Source organism: Bombina bombina, chromosome 5 (assembly GCF_027579735.1).
Source record: "Bombina bombina isolate aBomBom1 chromosome 5, aBomBom1.pri, whole genome shotgun sequence".
In the NCBI taxonomy this organism is placed as follows: Eukaryota; Metazoa; Chordata; class Amphibia; order Anura; family Bombinatoridae; genus Bombina; species Bombina bombina.
Genome location: NC_069503.1, coordinates 357619744 through 357646550, shown reverse-complemented (window position 1 = coordinate 357646550; position 26807 = coordinate 357619744). Strand labels below are relative to the sequence as shown.

At 40.4% G+C, this 26807-nt stretch overlaps 1 protein-coding gene across 5 annotated transcripts in view; it reads left to right on the top strand.

The window, feature by feature from the left end:
• The window catches only part of OSBPL3 (oxysterol binding protein like 3), a 580670-nt gene that overhangs the window by 322543 nt on the left and 231320 nt on the right, over positions 1-26807 (top strand). For all 5 annotated transcript variants that reach the window (XM_053714156.1, XM_053714152.1, XM_053714153.1 and 2 more), the window contains one exon: positions 4257-4483. In XM_053714156.1, the coding sequence (XP_053570131.1) occupies positions 4391-4483 (93 nt within the window). In that variant the 5' untranslated portion in view covers positions 4257-4390. The remainder of the gene's footprint in view (positions 1-4256; positions 4484-26807) is intronic.

The window sequence follows — 26807 nt, the reverse complement described above, 5'->3', positions numbered from 1 at the left end:
CAACATTACAACCCACCACCCACATACCCCTAATCTAACCCAAACCCCCCTTAAATAAACCTAACACTAAGCCCCTGAAGATCTTCCTACCTTATCTTCACCACGCTGGGTTCACCGATCGATCCAGAAGAGCTCCTCCGATGTCTTGATCCAAGCCCAAGCGGGGGGCTGAAGATGTCCATGATCCGACTGAAGTCTTCATCCAAGCGGGAGCTGAAGAGGTCCATGATCCGGCTGAAGTCTTCATCCAAGCGGGAGCTGAAGAGGTCCATGAACCGGCTGAAGTCTTCTATCAAGCGGCATCTTCAATCTTCTTTCTTCCGGATCCATGTTCATCCTGCCGACGCGGAACATCCATCTTCACCGACGACTTCCCGACGAATGACGGTTCCTTTAAGGGACGTCATCCAAGATGGCGTCCCTTGAATTCCGATTGGCTGATAGGATTCTATCAGCCAATCGGAATTAAGGTAGGAATATTCTGATTGGCTGATGGAATCAGCCAATCAGAATCAAGTTCAATCCGATTGGCTGATCCAATCAGCCAATCAGATTGAGCTCGCATTCTATTGGCTGTTCCGATCAGCCGATAGAATGCGAGCTCAATCTGATTGGCTGATTGGATCAGCCAATCGGATTTAACTTGATTCTGATTGGCTGATTCAATCAGCCAATCAGAATATTCCTACCTTAATTCCGATTGGCTGATAGAATCCTATCAGCCAATCGGAATTCGAGGGACGCCATCTTGGATGACGTCCCTTAAAGGAACCGTCATTCGTCGGGAAGTCGTCGGTGAAGATGGATGTTCCGCGTCGGCGGGATGAACATGGATCCGGAAGAAAGAAGATTGAAGATGCCGCTTGATAGAAGACTTCAGCCGGTTTATGGACCTCTTCAGCTCCCGCTTGGATGAAGACTTCAGCCGGATCATGGACCTCTTCAGCTCCCGCTTGGATGAAGACTTCAGTCGGATCATGGACATCTTCAGCCCCCCGCTTGGGCTTGGATCAAGAAATCGGAGGAGCTCTTCTGGATCGATCGGTGAACCCGGCGTGGTGAAGATAAGGTAGGTTTATTTAAGGGGGGTTTGGGTTAGATTAGGGGTATGTGGGTGGTGGGTTGTAATGTTGGGGGGGGTATTGTATGGTTTTTTTTACAGGCAAAAGAGCTGAATTTTTTGGGGCATGCCCCGCAAAGGGCCCTTTTAAGGGCTGGTAAGGTAAAAGAGCTTTGAACTTTTGTAATTTAGAATAGGGTAGGGCATTTTTTTATTTTGGGGGGCTTTGTTATTTTATTAGGGGGCTTAGAGTAGGTGTAATTAGTTTAAAATTGTTGTAATATTTTTCTAATGTTTGTAAATATTTTTTTATTTTTTGTAACTTGGTTCTTTTTTATTTTTTGTACTTTAGTTAGTTTATTTAATTTTATTTATTTGTAGGAATTGTATTTAATTTATTTATTGATAGTGTAGTGTTAGGTTTAATTTTAACTTAGGTTAGGATTTATTTTACAGGTAATTTTGTTATTATTTTAACTAGGTAACTATTAAATAGTTCTTAACTATTTAATAGCTATTGTACCTGGTTAAAATAATTACAAAGTTGCCTGTAAAATAAATATTAATCCTAAAATAGCTACAATGTAATTATAATTTATATTGTAGCTATATTAGGGTTTATTTTACAGGTAAGTATTTAGCTTTAAATAGGAATAAGTTATTTAATAAGAGTTAATTTATTTCGTTAGAATAAAATTATATTTAATTTAGGGGGGTGTTAGGGTTAGAATTAGCTTTAGGGGTTAAAAAATGTATTGGAGTAGCGGTGAGCTCCGATCGGCAGATTAGGGGTTAATACTTGAAGTTAGGTGTCGGCAATGTTAGGGAGGGCAGATTAGGGGTTAATACTATTTCTTATAGGGTTATTGAGGCGGGAGTGAGGCGGATTAGGGGTTAATACATTTATTATAGTAGCGCTCAGGTCCGGTCGGCAGATTAGGGGTTAATAAGTGTAGTTAGGTGGAGGCGACGTTGGGGGCGGCAGATTAGGGGTTAATAAATATAATATAGGGGTCGGCGGTGTTAGGGGCAGCAGATTAGGGGTACATAGGGATAATGTAAGTAGCGGCGGTTTACGGAGCGGCAGATTAGGGGTTAAAAAAAATATGCAGGTGTCAGCGATAGCGGGGTCGGCAGATTAGGGGTTAATAAGTGTAAGGTTAGGGGTGTTTAGACCCGGGGTACATGTTAGGGTGCTAGGTGCAGACGTAGGAAATAATGGGGCTGCGTTAGGAGCTGAACGCGGCTTTTTTGCAGCTGTTAGGTTTTTTTTTCAGCTCAAACAGCCCCATTATTTCCTATGGGGGAATCGTGCACGAGCACGTTTTTGAGGCTGGCCGCGTCCGTAAGCACCGCTGGTATCTAGAGTTGCAGTGGCGTTAAATTATGCTCTACGCTCCCTTTTTGGAGCCTAACGCACTGAAAACCCTGCCATTCTGTAAACTCTAAATACCAGCGGTATTTTAAAGGTGCGGGGGGAAAAAGCACACGTAGCTAACGCACCCCCTTGGCCGCAAAACTCTAAATCTAGGCGTAATGAAATTAACAATAAACTAGGTTTACTAAAAGAGCTATTTTCTTTACAAATGTCTAAATATCTGCTCATCTGCAGATTAATAAAACTGTAGTCTTTTGTAACCAATTGGAATATGTTTTTTTACTAGAGTTCTGAGAAAAATATTTTTGGCTGGGGAGTAAAATGATGGTTATGTAATAATGTAACTTGCCGTTAACTGGATTAGTTCCGTTCCCAGTGCAAATTATTTACTTGAGGCTGTATTCAGAGACATCACTAGATTAGATTAATTATAGTAGTTTCTATCCATAAAAGTAAAACATGTTTTACAAAAGCAAATAGCTACCTCTATACAGAGGCCAGTTCCGTTACCGTAACATCAATTATCATTTGTTTTAAAATTGTTTCTTTAGATTGTTAATAAGGCTTGGAACATAAACACAATTATGTTTGTTTGATTCAGATAGAACATTCCATTTTAAACAACTTTACTTCTATGATCAAAATATCGGGGCTTTTTACAAACTTGCATTTTTGGCAATTAGTGCTTATTCATAAATAACTCCATGGGAGTGAGCACAATGTTATCTATCTGGCACACACAAAATAGCACTGTCTAGCTGGGAAAAGCTAATAAACTGCACTGAGATAAGATGTGGCCTGCAAGAGCTTAGAAATTAGCATATGAGCCTACCTAGGTTTAGCCTTCAACAAAGAATACCAAGAGAATGCCAATTGTTAAAAGTTGTTAAAAATTGCGTGCCCTATCTGAATCATGAAAGTTTAATTTGGACTTTACTGTGAGAAATGAATTCAGGCTTGTGGACACTGGACTTATGGATGAGTTGTGCAATCATTCCAAACATCATTCATTTTTAGTAACACAGGGTCTCATAATTACTGTAATATATTTTTATTACTGTCACTTTAATTATGAATTCATTATTTACACTATATTTCACTTTTTAATCTTATTTGTTTGGTTTTAAAGTACAACCTGTAATATAATTATAAAAAGATATGTACTGTATGTAACATATAGTTATTAGGAATATATAGAACTGTTTTTCATATACTGGCTAATATATATGGCTAATATCTGCTGCAGCATATTAAATGGACAGTTCACCCAAAAATGTTCTCCTCTTTAAATTGTTCCCAGTGATCCATTTTACCTGCTGGAGTGTATTTAATAGTTTACAAGTAGATCCTTTACCCCTATTTTGGCATTTGAAATAGCCAAATGCCTATAGTAAAAGTTTGTATACTGGAGTCTCAGCTATTGAATAGCCTATGCAAACACAGCCATCAGAAGAAATTACACTCTCAGTGGGGTGCAGGATAGTTAAGTAATACAATTTATAATTTTCCATTGTTCTTTCTAAGTATTGAACTTCGGTTTTCCAGACAACTATAAGATAAGGAAGCAAGTGTGTGTATACAAAGTAATAACATAATGAGATCTGCTATTACTTTTAAGTTCAACCCATTTTAATAGGCTGTGGTTTAAAAGCACAAAACCAGTTAATTCATATACACAAATAAACCTGAAAATGCAATTTCTCATAAATGTTATACTCTGCAGCTAGTTTAACAAGTCATTGAAAATACATTAATATAAAAACAATTTTACAGTGTACTGTCCCTTTAACTCATTTATTGTGTTTCTCTTCTGACTAGGAATAGAAGCCCAGACTGGGTCTAGCACAGAAGATGACTGAAGAGTTGGATTTACCAGTTGTTTCCCAATCAGTGCCTAAAAGACACCACAGGAGACTTTCTGTCTTTTCCTAATAAAAACCTGAGCTTCCAATATGAATGAAGATAAGAACCTGGGTGTGTCACAGAGAATGCTTTCTCCATCACGGAGCACCAGCAGCAGCTCTTCCAAGCTTGGGAGTCGCCAGGTCAGTGACTCTAGCTCACCAGTAATATTGACATTATATAAACTGTATAACTGCTTATTAAAACTGGGCCTCTTATAACAAAACAACTTATGTGATTTATTAAAAGGACATAAGAAATAAAACTGGAATGCTTGTAAGTGATATAAGCATTTTTGCAGTATACTTGCATTAGCAAAAAGCTTTTAGTAACGCTTATTACTGATTAAAAGGGCTTATGCACAGATGTTGCATTTATCCAGAACATCAATATTTAAACACTGTGCCTGTTTAGAGAGCCAGCTGGTACTGCTTTATATAATGCCTAGTGAGTCATCACTAACACTATACGTGCCACATTGGCTCTCCACACAGGTGAAGTGTTTGAATGACATCTAAAAAAAAGGTCAAAATGTGTTTTCAATAGGTATTTAAAATTACAAAATCTTTTGAAAATCTGATGGAACACTAGCGTGAACTGCTCCCATGCAGGGTATCGGGAGTGGCACAAATGCATTTGAAAAGTGTTGGGTAAAAGGGTTGTCATGTCATGGGGTAGTCAATGTGCTTGGAATGTGTTTGAATTTAAAATCCCCACCAATGCAAAGCACTTGTAAGGTGATTCTCAGTTATTGGAAAGGACCCCTTTGTGTTAAAAATGGACTCTGTTTCTTCTAAAATACAGACATGTTGGTGGTTATGAATGAAGTTGTGGTAGAAAAGGAGACACAAAAAGAGGAGCTGGAAGTGACTATAACACCTAAGTAACTGAGCTGCAGGTTTAGCACCTGTCTGTCTACCTAATCGGTCAATGTGCTCAATTCTCACTTTTTAGAAGCAGGAGGGTGTAGGCTATTATATTAGTGCAGAACTGTTGATACTGAAAGTCAAAATTGAACTTTCATGATTCAGATAGAGAGTGCAGTTTTAAACAACTTTTCAATGTAATTCTATTACATTTTCTTTGTTCTCTTGGTATCCTTTTTTGAAGAACATATCTGACTGAACACTTCTGGTAAGCCAATGACTAGAGTCATATATGTGGAGTCTCCAATTACCAGCTGACTCCCAGAAGGGTGTAACTATTCCTGAATCTACCTATATATGCCCTTAAAGGGATACTAAACCCAATTTCCAATTTACTTGTCTAATCAAATTTAGGGACACTGAACCCAAATTTTTTCTCTCATGATTCAGATAGAGCAGCAATTTTAAGCAACTTTCTAATTTACTCCTATTATCAATTTTATTTGTTCTCTTGCTATCTTTTTTTGAAAAAGAAGGCATCTAAGCTAAGGAGCCAGCCATTTTTTGGTTCAGACCCTGGACAGCACTCGTTTAATGGTGGGTGTATTTAGCCACCAATCAGCAAGCACAACCCAGGTTGCGAACCAAAAATGGTCCGGCTTCTAAACTTACATTCTTGCTTTTCAAATAAAGATACCAAGAGAACAAAGAAAAATTGATAATAGGAGTAAATTAGAAAGTTGCTTAAAATTGCTGCTCTATCTGAATCATGAAAGAAAACATTTAGGTTCAGTGTCCCTAAATTTGATTAGACAAGTAAATTGGAAAGTTGTTTAATATTGTGTGTTCTATTTGAATCATGAAAGTTTTAATTTTAACTTTACAGTCCAATGAAGCTAGAATTGAAACTGATGTAAAATGTCCTTTTCTAGTGCTGCATTCGTCATTATTGCAGATCATGAAGAAATAATAAATCATTATTTTGAAGGGTGTTACAATATTTACATAACTTGTATTTTGCAATTATTTAAGAGGTTTCACTGGGTTTAAGGTATTCTGAAAACACATTTTTTTTATCATTAAAGGGACACTTTACTCAAAATGTTTCTCCCCTTTAATTTGTTCCCAATGATCCACTTTACCTGCTGGGGTGTATTAAATTGTTTACAAGTAGCTCCGTTACCCTTATATTGGCATTTGAAATAGTTGATTTAGCTGGTTCTGAAAGTTTGTGGCCGCAGGTCCCAGCTATAGATAAGCTTTGTAAACACAGCTAACAGAAGAAATTATACTCCCAGTAGGATATAGCAGATAAGGTAATAAAATGTTTATTTTCCATTGTTCTCTCCAAGTACTGGTGATTGTTTTATGGACAGATATAAGATAAAGAAGCAGCTATATGAACACAATGTGATACAGTAATGAGATCTGATTATACCTACAAGCTCAACCCATTTTATTAGGTTGCGGCTTCAAAACATAAAATCAGAGCTTTAATATACAGAAATAAACCTTAAAAAGCTAATTTTCATACATTTTTTACTCTGCAGTTGGTAAAAAAAAGTAATTGTAAACACATAAAGGGAAAAACCTTTACAGTATACTGTCCCTTTAAGAAATGACATTGAAAAACACCCTGACTAACTGAAGCTTGTGCAATTTGAACAGACTTTAATAAGCAAACAATTAGCAGACTGGAAGCAGAACATACTTGAATAATTTATGTAGTTGTGTCTCCAAAAGATGTCTGTAGTTCTTTACCTTTGTTGAATCATAGCGAGGTCAGCATATGCTGTACACTGATATGAAGGGTAGAACAATGCTTGTTTTCAGCTGTCTGCTCTGATTGGATAGTGAGTGCTAACATGAGTTATGATTGGCTACCATCTATTTATGTTTGTTAGTAGGGGTAGTCTTCTACTTTTTTTCTGGGGCTACAACTACCCATGTCTTCCGGAGAAAAATACTGGACAAGTCTGCCCATGACTGTGCATGATGGGAGGTGGGGTCGCACAATGCCCCCCAAAACTGTACCTTAGCCCCCTCTCTGGATCCTACCATGTATATTATTTCACAACTGAGCAGTCATTTTGTCACTTGACTGCCAGTGACATACAAATAAATATTTTACCTCTGGCTGACAGTAAACACATAAACAGAAGTGATTTGACCCCCTTCAATACCACTCACTTCCTCTGCTCCATATTTGTAATATGAGACAATTTATATTAAAGGGACATTATACACATGGTTTTTCTTTGCAAAAATGTTTTGTAGATGATCCATTTATATAGCCCATACAGTTTGTTTGTTTTTAGCTTTTTTAAATGTATAGTTTTGCTTATTTTTAAATAACATTGCTCTGATTTTCAGACTCCTAGCCAAGCCCCACAGTTTTAGGAGACTAGTGACGTATACCTACTCCAGCTTGCTTCTGTTTGTGTAAAGAGTCTTTTCATATGCAGGGGAAGGGGGGAGTCTCTGATATTTCCCACTTGCAGTGGGCTAAACAAAGAGCTTCTAAGTAAGTTTTTAAATGGTTTTATACTTCAATTTTATATCAGTATATGTGCATATTATTCTTTATAGTAGTGTCTTTTACATGGAGTTAAATGAAAATTGGTAACATATAAAGATAAAAATGTTGGATGCACCAAAAAGTAATTTATAACCACGTGCAAATATATTGTGATCCCTAATATAACTAAATTGCAACAGTAATACAAAATAATTGTGGACTCGAAATGAGATAAATAACACTACTGATGCAGTATATAATGTGAACTCAAATACGACTAAATCGCAACTATGTTGCAAAGTGCAATAATAGAAGAGTTATTCAATATAAAAAGATAATTTCTCCAACATAGGTGTGTCCGGTCCACGGCGTCATCCTTACTTGTGGGATATTCTCTTCCCCAACAGGAAATGGCAAAGAGCCCAGCAAAGCTGGTCACATGATCCCTCCTAGGCTCCGCCTACCCCAGTCATTCTCTTTGCCGTTGTACAGGCAACATCTCCACGGAGATGGCTTAGAGTTTTTTAGTGTTTAACTGTAGTTTTTATTATTCAATCAAGAGTTTGTTATTTTGAAATAGTGCTGGTATGTACTATTTACTCAGAAACAGAAAAGAGATGAAGATTTCTGTTTGTATGAGGAAAATGATTTTAGCAACCGTCACTAAAATCCATGGCTGTTCCACACAGGACTGTTGAGAGCAATTAACTTCAGTTGGGGGAACAGTGAGCAGTCTCTTGCTGCTTGAGGTATGACACATTCTAACAAGACGATGTAATGCTGGAAGCTGTCATTTTCCCTCTGGGATCCGGTAAGCCATGTTTATTACGATTGTAAATAAGGGCTTCAAAAAGGGCTTATTAAGACTGTAGACTTTTTTTGGGCTAAATCGATTGATTATTAACACATATTTAGCCTTGAGGAATCATTTTATCTGGGTATTTTGATATAATAATATCGGCAGGCACTGTTTTAGACACCTTATTCTTTAGGGGCTTTCCCAAAGCATAGGCAGAGCCTCATTTTCGCGCCGGTGTTGCGCACTTGTTTTTGAGAGGCATGGCATGCAGTCGCATGTGAGAGGAGCTCTGATACTTAGAAAAGACTTTCTGAAGGCGTCATTTGGTATCGTATTCCCCTTGGGGCTTGGTTGGGTCTCAGCAAAGCAGATACCAGGGACTGTAAAGGGGTTAAAGTTCAAAACGGCTCCGGTTCCGTTATTTTAAGGGTTAAAGCTTCCAAATTTGGTGTGCAATACTTTTAAGGCTTTAAGACACTGTGGTGAAAATTTGGTAAATTTTGAACAATTCCTTCATGTTTTTTCGCATTTGCAGTAATAAAGTGTGTTCAGTTTAAAATTTAAAGTGACAGTAACGGTTTTATTTTAAAACGTTTTTTTGTACTTGTTATCAAGTTTATGCCTGTTTAACATGTCTGAACTACCAGATAGACTGTGTTCTGAATGTGGGGAAGCCAGAATTCCTATTCATTTAAATAAATGTGATTTATGTGACAATGACAATGATGCCCAAGATGATTCCTCAAGTGAGGGGAGTAAGCATGGTACTGCATCATTCCCTCCTTCGTCTACACGAGTCTTGCCCACTCAGGAGGCCCCTAGTACATCTAGCGCGCCAATACTCCTTACTATGCAACAATTAACGGCTGTAATGGATAATTCTGTCAAAAACATTTTAGCCAAAATGAACACTTATCAGCGTAAGCGCGACTGCTCTGTTTTAGATACTGAAGAGCATGACGACGCTGATATTAATATTTCTGAAGGGCCCCTAACTCAGTCTGATGGGGCCAGGGAGGTTTTGTCTGAGGGAGAAATTACTGATTCAGGGAACATTTCTCAACAAGCTGAACCTGATGTGATTGCATTTAAATTTAAGTTGGAACATCTCCGCATTCTGCTTAAGGAGGTATTATCCACTCTGGATGATTGTGACAAGTTGGTCATCCCAGAGAAACTATGTAAAATGGACAAGTTCCTAGAGGTGCCGGGGCTCCCAGAAGCTTTTCCTATACCCAAGCGGGGTGGCGGACATTGTTAATAAAGAATGGGAAAGGCCCGGTATTCCTTTCGTCCCTCCCCCCATATTTAAAAAATTGTTTCCTATGGTCGACCCCAGAAAGGACTTATGGCAGACAGTCCCCAAGGTCGAGGGAGCGGTTTCCACTTTAAACAAACGCACCACTATACCCATAGAGGATAGTTGTGCTTTCAAAGATCCTATGGATAAAAAATTAGAAGGTTTGCTTAAAAAGATGTTTGTTCAGCAGGGTTACCTTCTACAACCAATTTCATGCATTGTCCCTGTCGCTACAGCCGCATGTTTCTGGTTCGATGAGCTGATAAAGGCGGTCGACAGTGATTCTCCTCCTTATGAGGAGATTAAGGACAGAATCAATGCTCTCAAATTGGCTAATTCTTTCACCCTAGACGCCACTTTGCAATTGGCTAGGTTAGCGGCTAAGAATTCTGGGTTTGCTATTGTGGCGCGCAGGCGCTTTGGTTGAAATCTTGGTCGGCTGATGCGTCTTCCAAGAACAAGCTACTTAACATTCCTTTCAAGGGGAAAACGCTGTTTGGCCCTGACTTGAAAGAGATTATCTCGGATATCACTGGGGGTAAGGGCCACGCCCTTCCTCAGGATCGGCCTTTCAAGGCAAAAAATAAACCTAATTTTCGTCCCTTTCGTAGAAACGGACCAGCCCAAAGTGCTACGTCCTCTAAGCAAGAGGGTAATACTTCTCAAGCCAAGCCAGCTTGGAGACCAATGCAAGGCTGGAACAAGGGAAAGCAGGCCAAGAAACCTGCCACTGCTACCAAGACAGCATGAAATGTTGGCCCCCGATCCGGGACCGGATCTGGTGGGGGGCAGACTCTCTCTCTTCGCTCAGGTTTGGGCAAGAGATGTTCTGGATCCTTGGGCGCTAGAAATAGTCTCCCAAGGTTATCTTCTGGAATTCAAGGGACTTCCCCCAAGGGGGAGGTTTCACAGGTCTCAGTTGTCTTCAGACCACATAAAAAGACAGGCATTCTTACATTGTGTAGAAGACCTGTTAAAAATGGGAGTGATTCATCCCGTTCCATTAAGAGAACAAGGGATGGGGTTCTACTCCAATCTGTTTATAGTTCCCAAAAAAGAGGGAACGTTCAGACCAATCTTAGATCTCAAGATCTTAAACAAGTTTCTCAAGGTTCCATCGTTCAAGATGGAAACCATTCGAACTATTCTTCCTTCCATCCAGGAAGGTCAATTCATGACCACGGTGGATTTAAAGGATGCGTATCTACATATTCCTATCCACAAGGAACATCATCGGTTCCTGAGGTTCGCATTCCTGGACAAACATTACCAGTTCGTGGCGCTTCCTTTCGGATTAGCCACTGCTCCAAGGATTTTCACAAAGGTACTAGGGTCCCTTCTAGCTGTGCTAAGACCAAGGGGCATTGCTGTAGTACCTTACTTGGACGACATTCTGATTCAAGCGTCGTCCCTTCCTCAAGCAAAGGCTCACACGGACATTGTCCTGGCCTTTCTCAGATCTCACGGATGGAAAGTGAACGTGGAAAAGAGTTCTCTATCTCCGTCAACAAGGGTTCCCTTCTTGGGAACAATAATAGACTCCTTAGAAATGAGGATTTTTCTGACAGAGGCCAGAAAAACAAAACTTCTAGACTCTTGTCGGATACTCCGTTCCGTTCCTCTTCCTTCCATAGCTCAGTGCATGGAAGTGATCGGGTTGATGGTAGCGGCAATGGACATAGTTCCTTTTGCACGCATTCATCTAAGACCATTACAACTGTGCATGCTCAGTCAGTGGAATGGGGACTATACAGACTTGTCTCCGAAGATACAAGTAAATCAGAGGACCAGAGACTCACTCCGTTGGTGGCTGTCCCTGGACAACCTGTCACGAGGGATGACATTCCGCAGACCAGAGTGGGTCATTGTCACGACCGACGCCAGTCTGATGGGCTGGGGCGCGGTCTGGGGATCCCTGAAAGCTCAGGGTCTTTGGTCTCGGGAAGAATCTCTTCTACCGATAAATATTCTGGAACTGAGAGCGATATTCAATGCTCTCAAGGCTTGGCCTCAGCTAGCGAGGGCCAAGTTCATACGGTTTCAATCAGACAACATGACAACTGTTGCGTACATCAACCATCAGGGGGGAACAAGGAGTTCCCTGGCGATGGAAGAAGTGACCAAAATCATTCTATGGGCGGAGTCTCACTCCTGCCACCTGTCTGCTATCCACATCCCAGGAGTGGAAAATTGGGAAGCGGATTTTCTGAGTCGTCAGACATTGCATCCGGGGGAGTGGGAACTCCATCCGGAAATCTTTGCCCAAGTCACTCAGCTGTGGGGCATTCCAGACATGGATCTGATGGCCTCTCGTCAGAACTTCAAAGTTCCTTGCTACGGGTCCAGATCCAGGGATCCCAAGGCGGCTCTAGTGGATGCACTAGTAGCACCTTGGACCTTCAAACTAGCTTATGTGTTCCCGCCGTTTCCTCTCATCCCCAGGCTGGTAGCCAGGATCAATCAGGAGAGGGCGTCGGTGATCTTGATAGCTCCTGCGTGGCCACGCAGGACTTGGTACGCAGATCTGGTGAATATGTCATCGGCTCCTCCTTGGAAGCTACCTTTGAGACGAGACCTTCTTGTTCAGGGTCCGTTCGAACATCCGAATCTGGTTTCACTCCAGCTGACTGCTTGGAGATTGAACGCTTGATCTTATCGAAGCGAGGATTCTCAGATTCTGTTATCGATACTCTTGTTCAGGCCAGAAAGCCTGTAACTAGAAAGATTTACCACAAAATTTGGAAAAAATATATCTGTTGGTGTGAATCTAAAGGATTCCCTTGGGACAAGGTCAAGATTCCTAGGATTCTATCCTTCCTTCAAGAAGGATTGGAAAAAGGATTATCTGCAAGTTCCCTGAAGGGACAGATTTCTGCCTTGTCTGTGTCAGCCGCTCTGGAATCAATCCGGGATGTAACCCAACTGCTAGCGTGAATTGAAAGCACACGCTAGCACACTGAGAAATATCCAGGACGTGACCCACTCAGGAAGCAGATTAGAAGATAACAAAAATGAATATTGTTCCAGAATGCAGGAAAGCCACAAAGGATAAAACGTCCCTTTAAGTAGTACAAAGAACAAAAAGGAAATGCTCTTACTTTGAAGCTTCTGAAAAAGGTCCTCTTTAGCAGGCTTGTAAAACAAAGGAAAAGTTCTCTTTTGCAGCTTGTAAAAGTATAATGTCCCTTTAAGCAGGTTTATAACAAACAGAAAGGCAAAGTTCTCTTTTGCAGCTTGTAAAAGTAAATGTCCCTTTTAAGCAGGTGTATAACAAACAGAAAGGCAAAGTTCTCTTTTGCAGCTTGTAAAAGTATAATGTCCCTTTAAGCAGGTTTATAACAAACAGAAAGGCAAAGTTCTCTTTTGCAGCTTGTAAAAGTAAATGTCCCTTTTAAGCAGGTGTATAACAAAGAATAGGTTTAAAGGTAAAGGCCAAAGCAAGGTCAGGCAGGCAGAAGTCGGCATCCAAATATCAGCAAAAGGTATAGGCAAAAGACAGGGTCAGGCAAGCAGAAGTCGGCATCCAAGTGTCAGCAAAAGGGTAATAGCTACAGGCAAGGTCAGGCAGGCAGAAGTCAATGTCCAAATATCAGCAAGTAGGGTTTAGGCAAGAGGCTTGGTCAGGCAGGCAGAAGTCGGTACACAGAAGAATAAAACTGATATGGTACTCACAATCCAGGGAAACAAACAAACGGGCCCAGATTCAGATCTCCCGCCGAGATTTAAAGGGCAGGAGCGTAACCGTCATCAGAGGGGTGTGAGAGAAAGCGTCATGTTGCTAAGCAACATGACGTCAGAGACACAGAGGAGTTCCGGGAGCCGCGGCGACACGGCGATGAACGGAAGCGCTCATGACAGCACCCCCTCCTCAAGGGCCCCTCCGGGGGACAGGACCAGGTCTATCAGGATGAGTCTTGTGGAAGGTCTTGACCAATATTGGAGCATTTACTTGATGAGCAGGTTCCCAAGAACGTTCCGTGACTGGATAACCCTTCCAATGAATGAGATAATACAATTTCTTGCCCCGCAATTTGGAATCTAGAATATGGCTGATCTCAAACTCAGGATGTCCATGCACCAATAACGGTGGAGGTTTAGAAAAAGGCTTAGAATACCTGTTAATCATCACAGGTTTTAAAAGAGAAACATGGAATACCGGATGGACTTTGAGAGACTTGGGTAAAGCTACCCGATAAGCAGTGGAACATACCTGACCCAGTATTCGGAAAGGACCCACATATCGTGGTCCCAATTTGTTAGAAGGTTGTTTCAGGCGAAGAAATCGAGAGGAAATCCAAACTTTATCACCAGGGCGATATTTGGGAGCCTTTTTCCGTCGAAGATCCGAAAAGAACTTGTAACGTCTAGAAGTTACAGAAAGAATACGATGTATCTTCTGCCAATGTCGAGTTAATCTTCGGGCTGTAAGATCAGAAGCAGGATTCACTGTGGAGGAAGTATGCAAAGGGAACGTCCTAGGCTGATATCCGTAAGCTGCATGAAAAGGAGAAGTCTGAAGGGAGGAATTGTACCGGGCATTATGGGCCAATTCAGCCAAAGGAAGGTAAGAAGTCCAGTTAGAATGATAATGATCCACATAATGTCTAAGATATGTTTCAAGACACTGGTTTACTCTTTCAGTCTGACCATTCGATTGTGGGTGGTGAGAAGTAGAGAGAGATATAGTAGTACCAAAATGTTTACAAAGTGACCTCCAAAATCGAGAAACGAATTGTACCCCTCTATCTGAAACAATATCAAGAGGAAATCCATGGATTCTTACAATATGTAGAATAAAAAGTTCAGAGAGTCTTTTGGCAGATGGTAATCCTGGCAAGGGTACAAAATGAGCCGTCTTAGTGAACCTGTCGACCACCACCCAGATAGTATTGTTCCCAGTGGACAAGGGAAGATCGGTAATAAAGTCCATGGATACATGAGTCCAAGGCTGGTGAGGTATAGGCAATGGTTGGAGTAATCCTGAAGGAAGTTGGCGTGGAGTTTTGTTCATGGCACATTGTGTGCATACTGAGACGTAATCCTTCACATCTTGAGAGAGTGTAGGCCACCAGACATGTTGTTTGAGGTTTCGAGTGGTAATACTGATGCCAGGATGTCCAGAAAGGGGACTATCATGAGCCCAAAATAAAATCTTGGAACGAAGGCGTTCAGGAACAAAGAGTAAACCATTGGGAGGTTTACAGGACAAAGGAAGACGCTCTTGAGCGGACTGTAATTCTTGTAACCAAGAAGTTGTTAACTGGGCAATGACTTCATGAGGTTGGAGAATGGTACCAGACTCAGGAACTGGGGTATCTTGAAATTGTCTGGAAAGTGCGTCTGCTTTAATATTTTTTGAACCAGGTATGTAAGACAAATTATAGTGAAACCGAGAGAAGAATAAGGACCAGCGTGCTTGCCTGGAATTTAGTCGTTTGGCTGTTTGGAGATACAGAAGGTTCTTATGATCAGTAAGTATAGTAAATGGCAAAGAAGTACCTTCCAGCCAATGTCTCCATTCATCCAATGCCATCTTGATGGCAAGCAACTCTTTATTCCCTACGTCATAGTTAAATTCGGAAGGAGTGAATTTTTTAGAGAAAAAAGCAACAGGATGAATCCTTCCAGTCTCTGGTATTCGTTGAGACAGAACCGCTCCAGCAGCAACAGAGGAAGCATCCACCTCCAGAATAAATTGAAACTCAGGATTTGGATGACGAAGGATAGGAGCTGAGGAAAAAGCTTCTTTGAGAGATTCAAAAGCTTCTATAGCCTCAGACGGCCATACTTTACAGTTTTGTCCTTTTCTTGTGAGAGAAGTAAGAGGATAAGTAATAGTAGCAAAATTCTTGATGAACTTTCTGTAATAATTGGCGAAGCCTAGGAAACGTTGTAAAGCCTTCAAAGAATCAGGTCTAGGCCAATCCAAAATGGCAGAAAGTTTAGTAGGGTCCATTTCGAATCCAGATGCCGATATTACATAACCCAGAAAGGGTATGATTTTTTGATGGAAAGAACATTTCTCCAGTTTAGCAAACAGATGGAATTCTCTTAGACGTTGAAGTACTTTCTTGACGTGGTGCACATGATCTTGGTGGTTCTGAGAAAAAATTAAGATGTCGTCCAGGTATATGATAACAAAAATATTCAAAAAATCACGAAAGATCTCATTTACAAAATGCTGGAAAACCGCCGGAGCATTGCATAGCCCAAAGGGCATGACCAAATATTCATAATGCCCAAATCGAGTGTTAAAGGCAGTCTTCCACTCATCTCCTTTGCGTATACGGATCAAGTTGTATGCACCACGTAGGTCGAGTTTGGTGAAAATGGTGGCTCCCTGAAGATAAGTAAAAAGTTCAGGAATAAGGGGCAGAGGATAACTGTTCTTGATGGTAATCTGATTCAATCCACGATAATCAATACAGGGTCTTAATCCGCCATCCTTTTTTCCCACAAAAAAGAAACCAGCCCCTACAGGGGAAGAGGAGGGTCGAATAAATCCTCTAGCCAGATTGTCTTTTATATATTCTTCCAGAGCCATGTTTTCTGGTTTAGAAAGTGGATATGTTTTGCCTCGAGGATAGGCAGCCCCAGGAAGGAGGTCAATGGGACAATCAAAAGGGCGATGAGGAGGAAGACGTTCCGCTTCTTTTTTGGAGAAGACATCCACAAAGTCATGGTAATGCATAGGTAAGGATTCCGGAGTTTCAACTGTGAGAGCAATAGTGAGTGGTAACTTAGTAATCTCTTGAAGACATTTAGTCTGGCATGTAGATCCCCAGGAAGTGAGTTCACCGAAAGTCCAAGAAAAAATGGGATTGTGAATCTGGAGCCAGGGTAATCCCAAGATAATGGGAAATTGCGGAGTGGGAATGACATCGAAACAAATTGTCTCAGAATGAAGTATTCCTACGGTGAGGATTAAGGGTTGAGTAGAAAACTGAATGTATCCAGAACCCAAAGGATCTCCACTGACCGTAGAGACTGAAATGGAATACTCCTTCTTTAGTAAGGGTATAGAATGAGTAGAAACAAATGTAGAGTCAATGAACACACCTCCAGCACCAGAATCAATTAGGGCTTGGGTATAGATCTTCTTTTGTCCAATTAGAAGAGTTACTGGAACAAAGAGTTTCTTGTATAGGGAATGACCACTATTTTGGCTTAACTCAGTTCCCTGGACTAGAGTTAAGCCCTGGCTTTTACTGGCCTAGTAGGACAATCCCTTAATAAATGTCCTTTAAGGCCACAGTACAGACATAAGCCAAGAGTCCGTCTTCTTAAGCGTTCAGTCTCAGTTAATTTTATACTTCCTACTTCCATGGGTTCAGCCTGATCAGTAGTAGGAGAGGCTGGAGTGACAGGACTAGAAAAACGAGGAGCTAAACGAAAAGGAGTTCGAGTGGCAGTCCTCTGTGTTCTATCCTTTTCTTGTTGGCGTTCACGAAACCTGGCGTCGAGACAGATACAGAGATTTATTAAGGCTTCTAAGGACTCTGGAAGTTCACGATACACCAATTCATCCTTGAGACGCTCAGAAAGTCCTTTACGGAAAGCGGCTCTGAGTGCTCCCTGATTCCAAGTGGTTTCAGAGGCAAGGGTGCGGAACTCAATTGCATATTGAGAGACTGGTTGATTTCCTTGACGTAAATCCAGGAGAGTTGCTTCAGCAGCGGATGACCTTCCAGGTTTATCGAATACGTTTGAGAATGTAGATAGAAATGTATCAACATCCAACAGTATAGGATCATTCTTTTCTAGCAAAGGTGACACCCAAGCCAAGGCTTTTCCTTTCATTAAGGAAATAAGAAACGTGATTCTAGAAGAGGCAGTAGCAAAGAGAGTAGGGCTATTTCGGAAATGAAGACGGCATTGATTCAAAAAGCCTCTACATTCTTCAGGATTCCCATCATATTTATCCGGAAGAGGAATCCTGGGACTTAGTTGTACCTGAGACTGATTGTTAGGAATCGGAGGAGGTAATGCCTCAATCGGATTTGGATTGGGATTAGGATTGGGAGGTGCGGTAGCAACCAAATTTTGTAATAGAGCAGTAATTTGATCAAGTTTAGTGTCCAGAGACTGCAAGTGAGTGGCATGAGAACCCAAGAGCTGTCCCTGGTGAGCCACGGCCATAGATAATTCAGTGGGGTCCATTTTTATGGCCCGTTTGTAATGTCAGCCGCTCTGGAATCAATCCGGGATGTAACCCAACTGCTAGCGTGAATTGAAAGCACACGCTAGCACACTGAGAAATATCCAGGACGTGACCCACTCAGGAAGCAGATTAGAAGATAACAAAAATGAATATTGTTCCAGAATGCAGGAAAGCCACAAAGGATAAAACGTCCCTTTAAGTAGTACAAAGAACAAAAAGGAAATGCTCTTACTTTGAAGCTTCTGAAAAAGGTCCTCTTTAGCAGGCTTGTAAAACAAAGGAAAAGTTCTCTTTTGCAGCTTGTAAAAGTATAATGTCCCTTTAAGCAGGTTTATAACAAACAGAAAGGCAAAGTTCTCTTTTGCAGCTTGTAAAAGTAAATGTCCCTTTTAAGCAGGTGTATAACAAACAGAAAGGCAAAGTTCTCTTTTGCAGCTTGTAAAAGTATAATGTCCCTTTAAGCAGGTTTATAACAAACAGAAAGGCAAAGTTCTCTTTTGCAGCTTGTAAAAGTAAATGTCCCTTTTAAGCAGGTGTATAACAAAGAATAGGTTTAAAGGTAAAGGCCAAAGCAAGGTCAGGCAGGCAGAAGTCGGCATCCAAATATCAGCAAAAGGTATAGGCAAAAGACAGGGTCAGGCAAGCAGAAGTCGGCATCCAAGTGTCAGCAAAAGGGTAATAGCTACAGGCAAGGTCAGGCAGGCAGAAGTCAATGTCCAAATATCAGCAAGTAGGGTTTAGGCAAGAGGCTTGGTCAGGCAGGCAGAAGTCGGTACACAGAAGAATAAAACTGATATGGTACTCACAATCCAGGGAAACAAACAAACGGGCCCAGATTCAGATCTCCCGCCGAGATTTAAAGGGCAGGAGCGTAACCGTCATCAGAGGGGTGTGAGAGAAAGCGTCATGTTGCTAAGCAACATGACGTCAGAGACACAGAGGAGTTCCGGGAGCCGCGGCGACACGGCGATGAACGGAAGCGCTCATGACAGTCTGTGTTACTTCACAAAAAGCTGGCCGCTGTGCCAGATGTTCAAGCCTTTGTTCAGGCTCTGGTTAGAATTAAGCCTGTTTACAAACCTTTGACTCCTCCTTGGAGTCTCAATTTAGTTCTTTCAGTTCTTCAGGGGGTTCCGTTTGAACCCTTGCATTCCGTTGATATTAAGTTGTTATCTTGGAAAGTTTTGTTTTTAGTTGCAATTTCTTCTGCTAGAAGAGTTTCAGAATTATCTACTCTGCAGTGTTCTCCTCCTTATCTGGTGTTCCATGCAGATAAGGTGGTTTTACGTACTAAACCTGGTTTTCTTCCAAAAGTTGTTTCTAACAAAAACATTAACCAGGAGATTATCGTACCTTCTCTGTGTCCGAAACCAGTTTCAAAGAAGGAACGTTTGTTGCACAATTTGGATGTTGTTCGCGCTCTAAAATTCTATTTAGATGCTACAAAGGATTTTAGACAAACATCTTCCTTGTTTGTTGTTTATTCTGGTAAAAGGAGAGGTCAAAAAGCAACTTCTACCTCTCTCTCTTTTTGGATTAAAAGCATCATCAGATTGGCTTACGAGACTGCCGGACGGCAGCCTCCCGAAAGAATCACAGCTCATTCCACTAGGGCTGTGGCTTCCACATGGGCCTTCAAGAACGAGGCTTCTGTTGATCAGATATGTAGGGCAGCGACTTGGTCTTCACTGCACACTTTTACCAAATTTTACAAGTTTGATACTTTTGCTTCTTCTGAGGCTATTTTTGGGAGAAAGGTTTTGCAAGCCGTGGTGCCTTCCATTTAGGTGACCTGATTTGCTCCCTCCCTTCATCCGTGTCCTAAAGCTTTGGTATTGGTTCCCACAAGTAAGGATGACACCGTGGACCGGACACACCTATGTTGGAGAAAACAGAATTTATGTTTACCTGATAAATTACTTTCTCCAACGGTGTGTCCGGTCCACGGCCCGCCCTGGTTTTTTTAATCAGGTCTGATAATTTATTTTCTTTAACTACAGTCACCACGGTACCATATGGTTTCTCCTATGCAAATATTCCTCCTTAACGTCGGTCGAATGACTGGGGTAGGCGGAGCCTAGGAGGGATCATGTGACCAGCTTTGCTGGGCTCTTTGCCATTTCCTGTTGGGGAAGAGAATATCCCACAAGTAAGGATGACGCCGTGGACCGGACACACCGTTGGAGAAAGTAATTTATCAGGTAAACATAAATTCTGTTATTGGTGTCACAAATACTATTAGTGTCAAAATACTGAACACAAAATAACAATAATAATAAACTTCTCAAAATGAGTGATGTTTCAATAGTCCCAAATCATTAAAAGGGTAGACTCCCCTGGATCCCAGAGTAGGCGGGAAAGACTACTTCTTCCAACAACTTGCTGGTGATCAAGTCAAATCATCTGGAGAATATAAAAAAAAAGAGAAGAAGAAGGCACCACCATAGTGCACAATCAGTGATTCATAAACGCATCAGCGCAGATACTGTTATACTTACAAAATTTCAAGCACTTGAGAAGTGCTACTCAGGCCTCCTGGACTCTTAAAAGTCTTCCAGATTACTTCCTCTCGTGTATTCCAAACAGTGTGTATCCTTGCTAGGCTGCTAACACCGGGGTCTGTCCTCCACTGCAAAAGGGTGACTGCAATTCAATATCTTAAACCACAATACACTTCCACAGTGGATATATGATGTTAAAATGAATAATAAAAGTTGGGGATAAAAAGTCTGTATTAAAAAGACTTTAGATTGGTATATAACGATGCAATATGATGAGATATATACACATATATATCAGTGCAGAGAATACCGTTATTTTGTACACCTTGTTTTTTTAAACATATATTTAACATATATATTTTTATGTTTATATTAGATTTGCTCTTTGTTTTGTAATAACACTTACAAATGTTTTTTTAATGTTAGCGATATAATTTGATGAGATTAAAACATATGCTGAGGATGATCAACTGTCGCTTTATATCTGTTTCTATAATTGATATGCTACATTATGATCAGCGCGAGTGTATTTTTGATGCTGACATAATTGTGGGTTCCACTTATCATTGTCATTTTTGTTGATGAATTGATTGTATTTTAGATGCCTTATGCGAAAGTTGCCTTTTTAACAAGGACGATCCACATACACTCTCGAACCTAATTCTCCGTAAAACATGGGGGTGTTATCACAATGATGTGATTGGTCTAGTGATAACAACTTTGTACCTATCAGAGTTCTTTTCCGACATCTTGTTTTAAGGAGGGGTTGGGTAGTTATACCTATAGCCCATTGGAAGTTTTAAAACCAATTGGAAAGAAGTGTGACCGAACACACAGCATACCTTTGCGCATGCGCAGTTTTATGTAGAGGACGCCAAGTAGAGTTTAAAAGTCGTGGGAAATTTTATTAAGTTATGTACACCTGAAGAAACGGTCAGGAAAGACCGAGAAACGTTGTGTTATAACAAATAGTCTTTTTAATACAGACTTTTTATCCACGACTTTTATTATTCATTTTAACATCATATATCCACTGTGGAAGTCTATTGTGGTTTAATATATTGGATTGCAGTCGCCCTTTTGCAGTGGAGGACGGACCCCGGTGTTTGTAGCCTACCAAGGATACACGCTGTTTGGAACACACAGTTTGGAATACACGAGGGGAAGTTATTTGGACGACTTAAGAGTCCAGGAGGCCCGTGTAGCACTTCTCAAGTGCTTGAAATTTTGTAAATGAAAGTTGGTGTATACTGTCCCTTTAAGCTAAAACTCAGGGACTTAAAAAAATATGACATTTAGCTGTCTGTGAAGATTTTATTGGACATCCTGCTAAAATACAGGACTGTCCAGGTAAATATTGGACACCTGGCAACCCTAGATACAGGGGGCCGACAAATTGAAGTAAATCTTGAAATTCTTAAGTAAAAAATCTACTGCTCATTTAAAATTCAGAGAAAGTGATACTGCGCATTCTTTTTAATAGGCACTCGCTGATTATGTAATTCTACTATATTTAATGGTCCATTTAAACCACTAGGAAAATATGTACACATGCATAATGTATTATTTCTTAAAGGGACAGTCAACACCAGAATTGTTGTGGTTTTAAAAGATAGATACTCCCTTTATTACCCATTCCCCAGTTTTGTATAACCAACACTGTTATATTAATATACTTTTTTACCTCTGTGATTAACTTGTATCTAAGCATCTTCTGACAGCCCCCTGATCACATGACATTTTATTTATTAACTATTGACTTTCATTTTAGCCAATTAGTGCAGTGTCTGCCTCAATCCATGGGCGTGATCACAATGGTATCTATACGTTTTACATGAACTAGCTCTCTCCTGTTGTGAAAAGCAAATAAAAAAGCATGTGATAAGAGGCGGCCTTCAAGGGCTTGGACATTATCATATGAGCCTTCCTAGGTTTAGCTTTCAACTAAGAATACCAAGAGAACACAGCAAAATTGGTGATAAAAGTAAATTGGAAAGTTATTTAAAATGACATGCCCTATTTGAAACATGAGAGGTTTTTTTTTTGGACTTGACTGTCCCTTTAAATAAGGGCAAGTATTATTGGGGCGCTTCCCCCAGTGACCCAGCAGATGAGCTACCACTGTGATATGCAATAAACATCTGTTGTGGAAAAGAAAGAAATATGTATTTCTGCTTATAGAGGAAAATGTACTATAATTTTCAACAGTTTGTGGAAAATAGTCACAGCTACTGTGCATTAATAATTTGCTTCTAGAGTAGAATTTCTGCCCGACTGGTATCTGTACAATTACAGAAGCTGTATTTAGCTTTACATATACAGAGTAACACAGACTCTGTTATAGCTTCTAGATTTTGGATAATCAATTTGAAATGGAGATTTCTTTCATGTAATTAGCAAGAGTCCATGAGCTAGTGACGTATGGGATATACATTCCTACCAGGAGGGGCAAAGTTTCCCAAACCTCAAAATGCCTATAAATACACCCCTCACCACACCCACAATTCAGTTTTACAAACTTTGCCTCCGATGGAGGTGGTGAAGTAAGTTTGTGCTAGATTCTACGTTGATATGCGCTCCGCAGCAAGTTGGAGCCCGGTTTTCCTCTCAGCGTGCAGTGAATGTCAGAGGGATGTGAAGAGAGTATTGCCTATTTGAATGCAGTGATCTTCTTCTACGGGGTCTATTTCATAGGTTCTCTGTTATCGGTCGTAGAGATTCATCTCTTACCTCCCTTTTCAGATCGACGATATACTCTCATATATACCATTACCTCTACTGATTCTCGTTTCAGTACTGGTTTGGCTTTCTACAAACATGTAGATGAGTGTCCTGGGGTAAGTAAATCTTATTTTCTGTGACACTCTAAGCTATGGTTGGGCACTTTGTTTATAAAGTTCTAAATATATGTATTCAAACATTTATTTGCCTTGACTCAGAATGTTCAACTTTCCTTATTTTTCAGACAGTCAGTTTCATATTTGGGATTATGCATTTGAATTATTCATTTTTTCTTACCTTCAAAAATTTGACTCTTTTTTCCCTGTGGGCTGTTAGGCTCGCGGGGGCTGAAAATGCTTCATTTTATTGCGTCATTCTTGGCGCGGAATTTTTTGGCGCAAAAATTATTTTCCGTTTCCGGCGTCATACGTGTAGCCGGAAGTTGCGTCATTTTTTGACGTTATTTTGCGCCAAAAATGTCGGCGTTCCGGATGTGGTGTCATTTTGGCGCCAAAAGCATTTAGGCGCCAAATAATGTGGATTTGGCGCTAAAAAATATGGGCGTCGCTTTTGTCTCCACATTATTTAAGTCTCATTTTTCATTGCTTCTGGTTGCTAGAAGCTTGTTCTTTGGCATTTTTTCCCATTCCTGAAACTGTCATATAAGGAATTTGATCTATTTTGCTTTATATGTTGTTTTTTCTCTTACATATTGCAAGATGTCTCACGTTGCATCTGAGTCAGAAGATACTACAGGAAAATCGCTGTCTAGTGCTGGATCTACCAAAGCTAAGTGTATCTGCTGTAAACTTTTGGTAGCTATTCCTCCGGCTGTTTGTATTAATTGTCATGACAAACTTGTTAATGCAGATAATATTTCCTTTAGTAATGTACCATTGGCTGTTGCAGTTCCTTCAACATCTAAGGTGCAGAATGTTCCTGATAACATAAGAGATTTTGTTTCTGAATCCATCAAGAAGGCTATGTCTGTTATTTCTCCTTCTAGTAAACGTAAAAAATCTTTTAAAACTTCTCTCCCTACAGATGAATTTTTAAATGAACATCATCATTCTGATTCTGATGACTCTTCTGGTTCAGAGGATTCTGTTTCAGAGATTGATGCTGATAAATCCTCATATTTATTTAAAATGGAATTTATTCGTTCTTTACTTAAAGAAGTATTAATTGCTTTAGAAATAGAGGATTCTGGTCCTCTTGATACTAATTCTAAACGTTTAGATAAGGTATTTAAATCTCCTGTGGTTATTCCAGAAGTTTTTCCTGTTCCTAATGCTATTTCTGCAGTAATTTCCAAAGAATGGGATAAATTGGGTAATTCATTTACTCCTTCTAAACGTTTTAAGCAATTATATCCTGTACCGTCTGACAGGTTAGAATTTTGGGACAAAATCCCTAAAGTTGATGGGGCTATTTCTACCCTTGCTAAACGTACTACCATTCCTACGTCAGATGGTACTTCGTTTAAAGATCCTTTAGATAGGAAAATTGAATCCTTTCTAAGAAAAGCTTATCTGTGTTCAGGTAATCTTCTTAGGCCTGCTATATCATTAGCTGATGTTGCTGCAGCTTCAACTTTTTGGTTGGAAACTTTAGCGCAACAAGTAACAGATTATGATTCTCATGATATTATTATTCTTCTTCAGCATGCTAATAATTTTATCTGTGATGCCATTTTTGATATTATCAGAGTTGATGTCAGGTTTATGTCTCTAGCTATTTTAGCTAGAAGAGCTTTATGGTTTAAGACTTGGAATGCTGATATGGCTTCTAAATCAACTCTACTTTCCATTTCTTTCCAGGGTAACAAATTATTTGGTTCTCAGTTGGATTCTATTATCTCAACTGTTACTGGTGGGAAAGGAACTTTTTTACCACAGGATAAAAAATCTAAAGGTAAAAACAGGGCTAATAATCGTTTTCGTTCCTTTCGTTTCAACAAAGAACAAAAGCCTGATCCTTCGTCCTCAGGAGCAGTTTCAGTTTGGAAACCATCTCCAGTCTGGAATAAATCCAAGCCTGCTAGAAAGGCAAAGCCTGCTTCTAAGTCCACATGAAGGTGCGGCCCTCATTCCAGCTCAGCTGGTAGGGGGAAGGTTACGTTTTTTCAAAGAAATTTGGATCAATTCTGTTCACAATCTTTGGATTCAGAACATTGTTTCAGAAGGGTACAGAATTGGTTTCAAGATGAGACCTCCTGCAAAGAGATTTTTTCTTTCCCGTGTCCCAGTAAATCCAGTGAAAGCTCAAGCATTTCTGAATTGTGTTTCAGATCTAGAGTTGGCTGGAGTAATTATGCCAGTTCCAGTTCCGGAACAGGGGATGGGGTTTTATTCAAATCTCTTCATTGTACCAAAGAAGGAGAATTCCTTCAGACCAGTTCTGGATCTAAAAATATTGAATCATTATGTAAGGATACCAACGTTCAAGATGGTAACTGTAAGGACTATCTTGCCTTTTGTTCAGCAAGGGAATTATATGTCCACAATAGATTTACAGGATGCATATCTGCATATTCCGATTCATCCAGATCACTATCAGTTCCTGAGATTCTCTTTTCTGGACAAGCATTACCAGTTTGTGGCTCTACCGTTTGGCCTAGCTACAGCTCCAAGAATTTTTTCAAAGGTTCTCGGTGCCCTTCTGTCTGTAATCAGAGAACAGGGTATTGTGGTATTTCCTTATTTGGACGATATCTTGGTACTTGCTCAGTCTTTACATTTAGCAGAATCTCATACGAATCAACTTGTGTTGTTTCTTCAAGATCATGGTTGGAGGATCAATTTACCAAAAAGTTCTTTGATTCCTCAGACAAGGGTAACCTTTCTGGGTTTCCAGATAGATTCAGTGTCCATGACTCTGTCTTTAACAGACAAGAGACGTCTAAAATTGATTGCAGCTTGTCGAAACCTTCAGTCACAATCATTCCCTTCGGTAGCCTTATGCATGGAAATTCTAGGTCTTATGACTGCTGCATCGGACGCGATCCCCTTTGCTCGTTTTCACATGCGACCTCTTCAGCTCTGTATGCTGAATCAATGGTGCAAGGATTACACAAAGATATCTCAATTAATATCTTTAAAACCGATTGTTCGACACTCTCTAACGTGGTGGACAGATCACCATCGTTTAATTCAGGGGGCTTCTTTTGTGCTTCCGACCTGGACTGTAATTTCAACAGATGCAAGTCTCACAGGTTGGGGAGCTGTGTGGGGATCTCTGACGGCACAAGGAGTTTGGGAATCTCAGGAGGTGAGATTACCGATCAATATTTTGGAACTCCGTGCAATTTTCAGAGCTCTTCAGTTTTGGCCTCTTCTGAAGAGAGAATCGTTCATTTGTTTTCAGACAGACAATGTCACAACTGTGGCATACATCAATCATCAAGGAGGGACTCACAGTCCTCTGGCTATGAAAGAAGTATCTCGAATTTTGGTTTGGGCGGAGTCCAGCTCCTGTCTAATCTCTGCGGTTCATATCCCAGGTATAGACAATTGGGAAGCGGATTATCTCAGTCGCCAAACGTTGCATCCGGGCGAATGGTCTCTTCACCCAGAGGTATTTCTTCAAATTGTTCAAATGT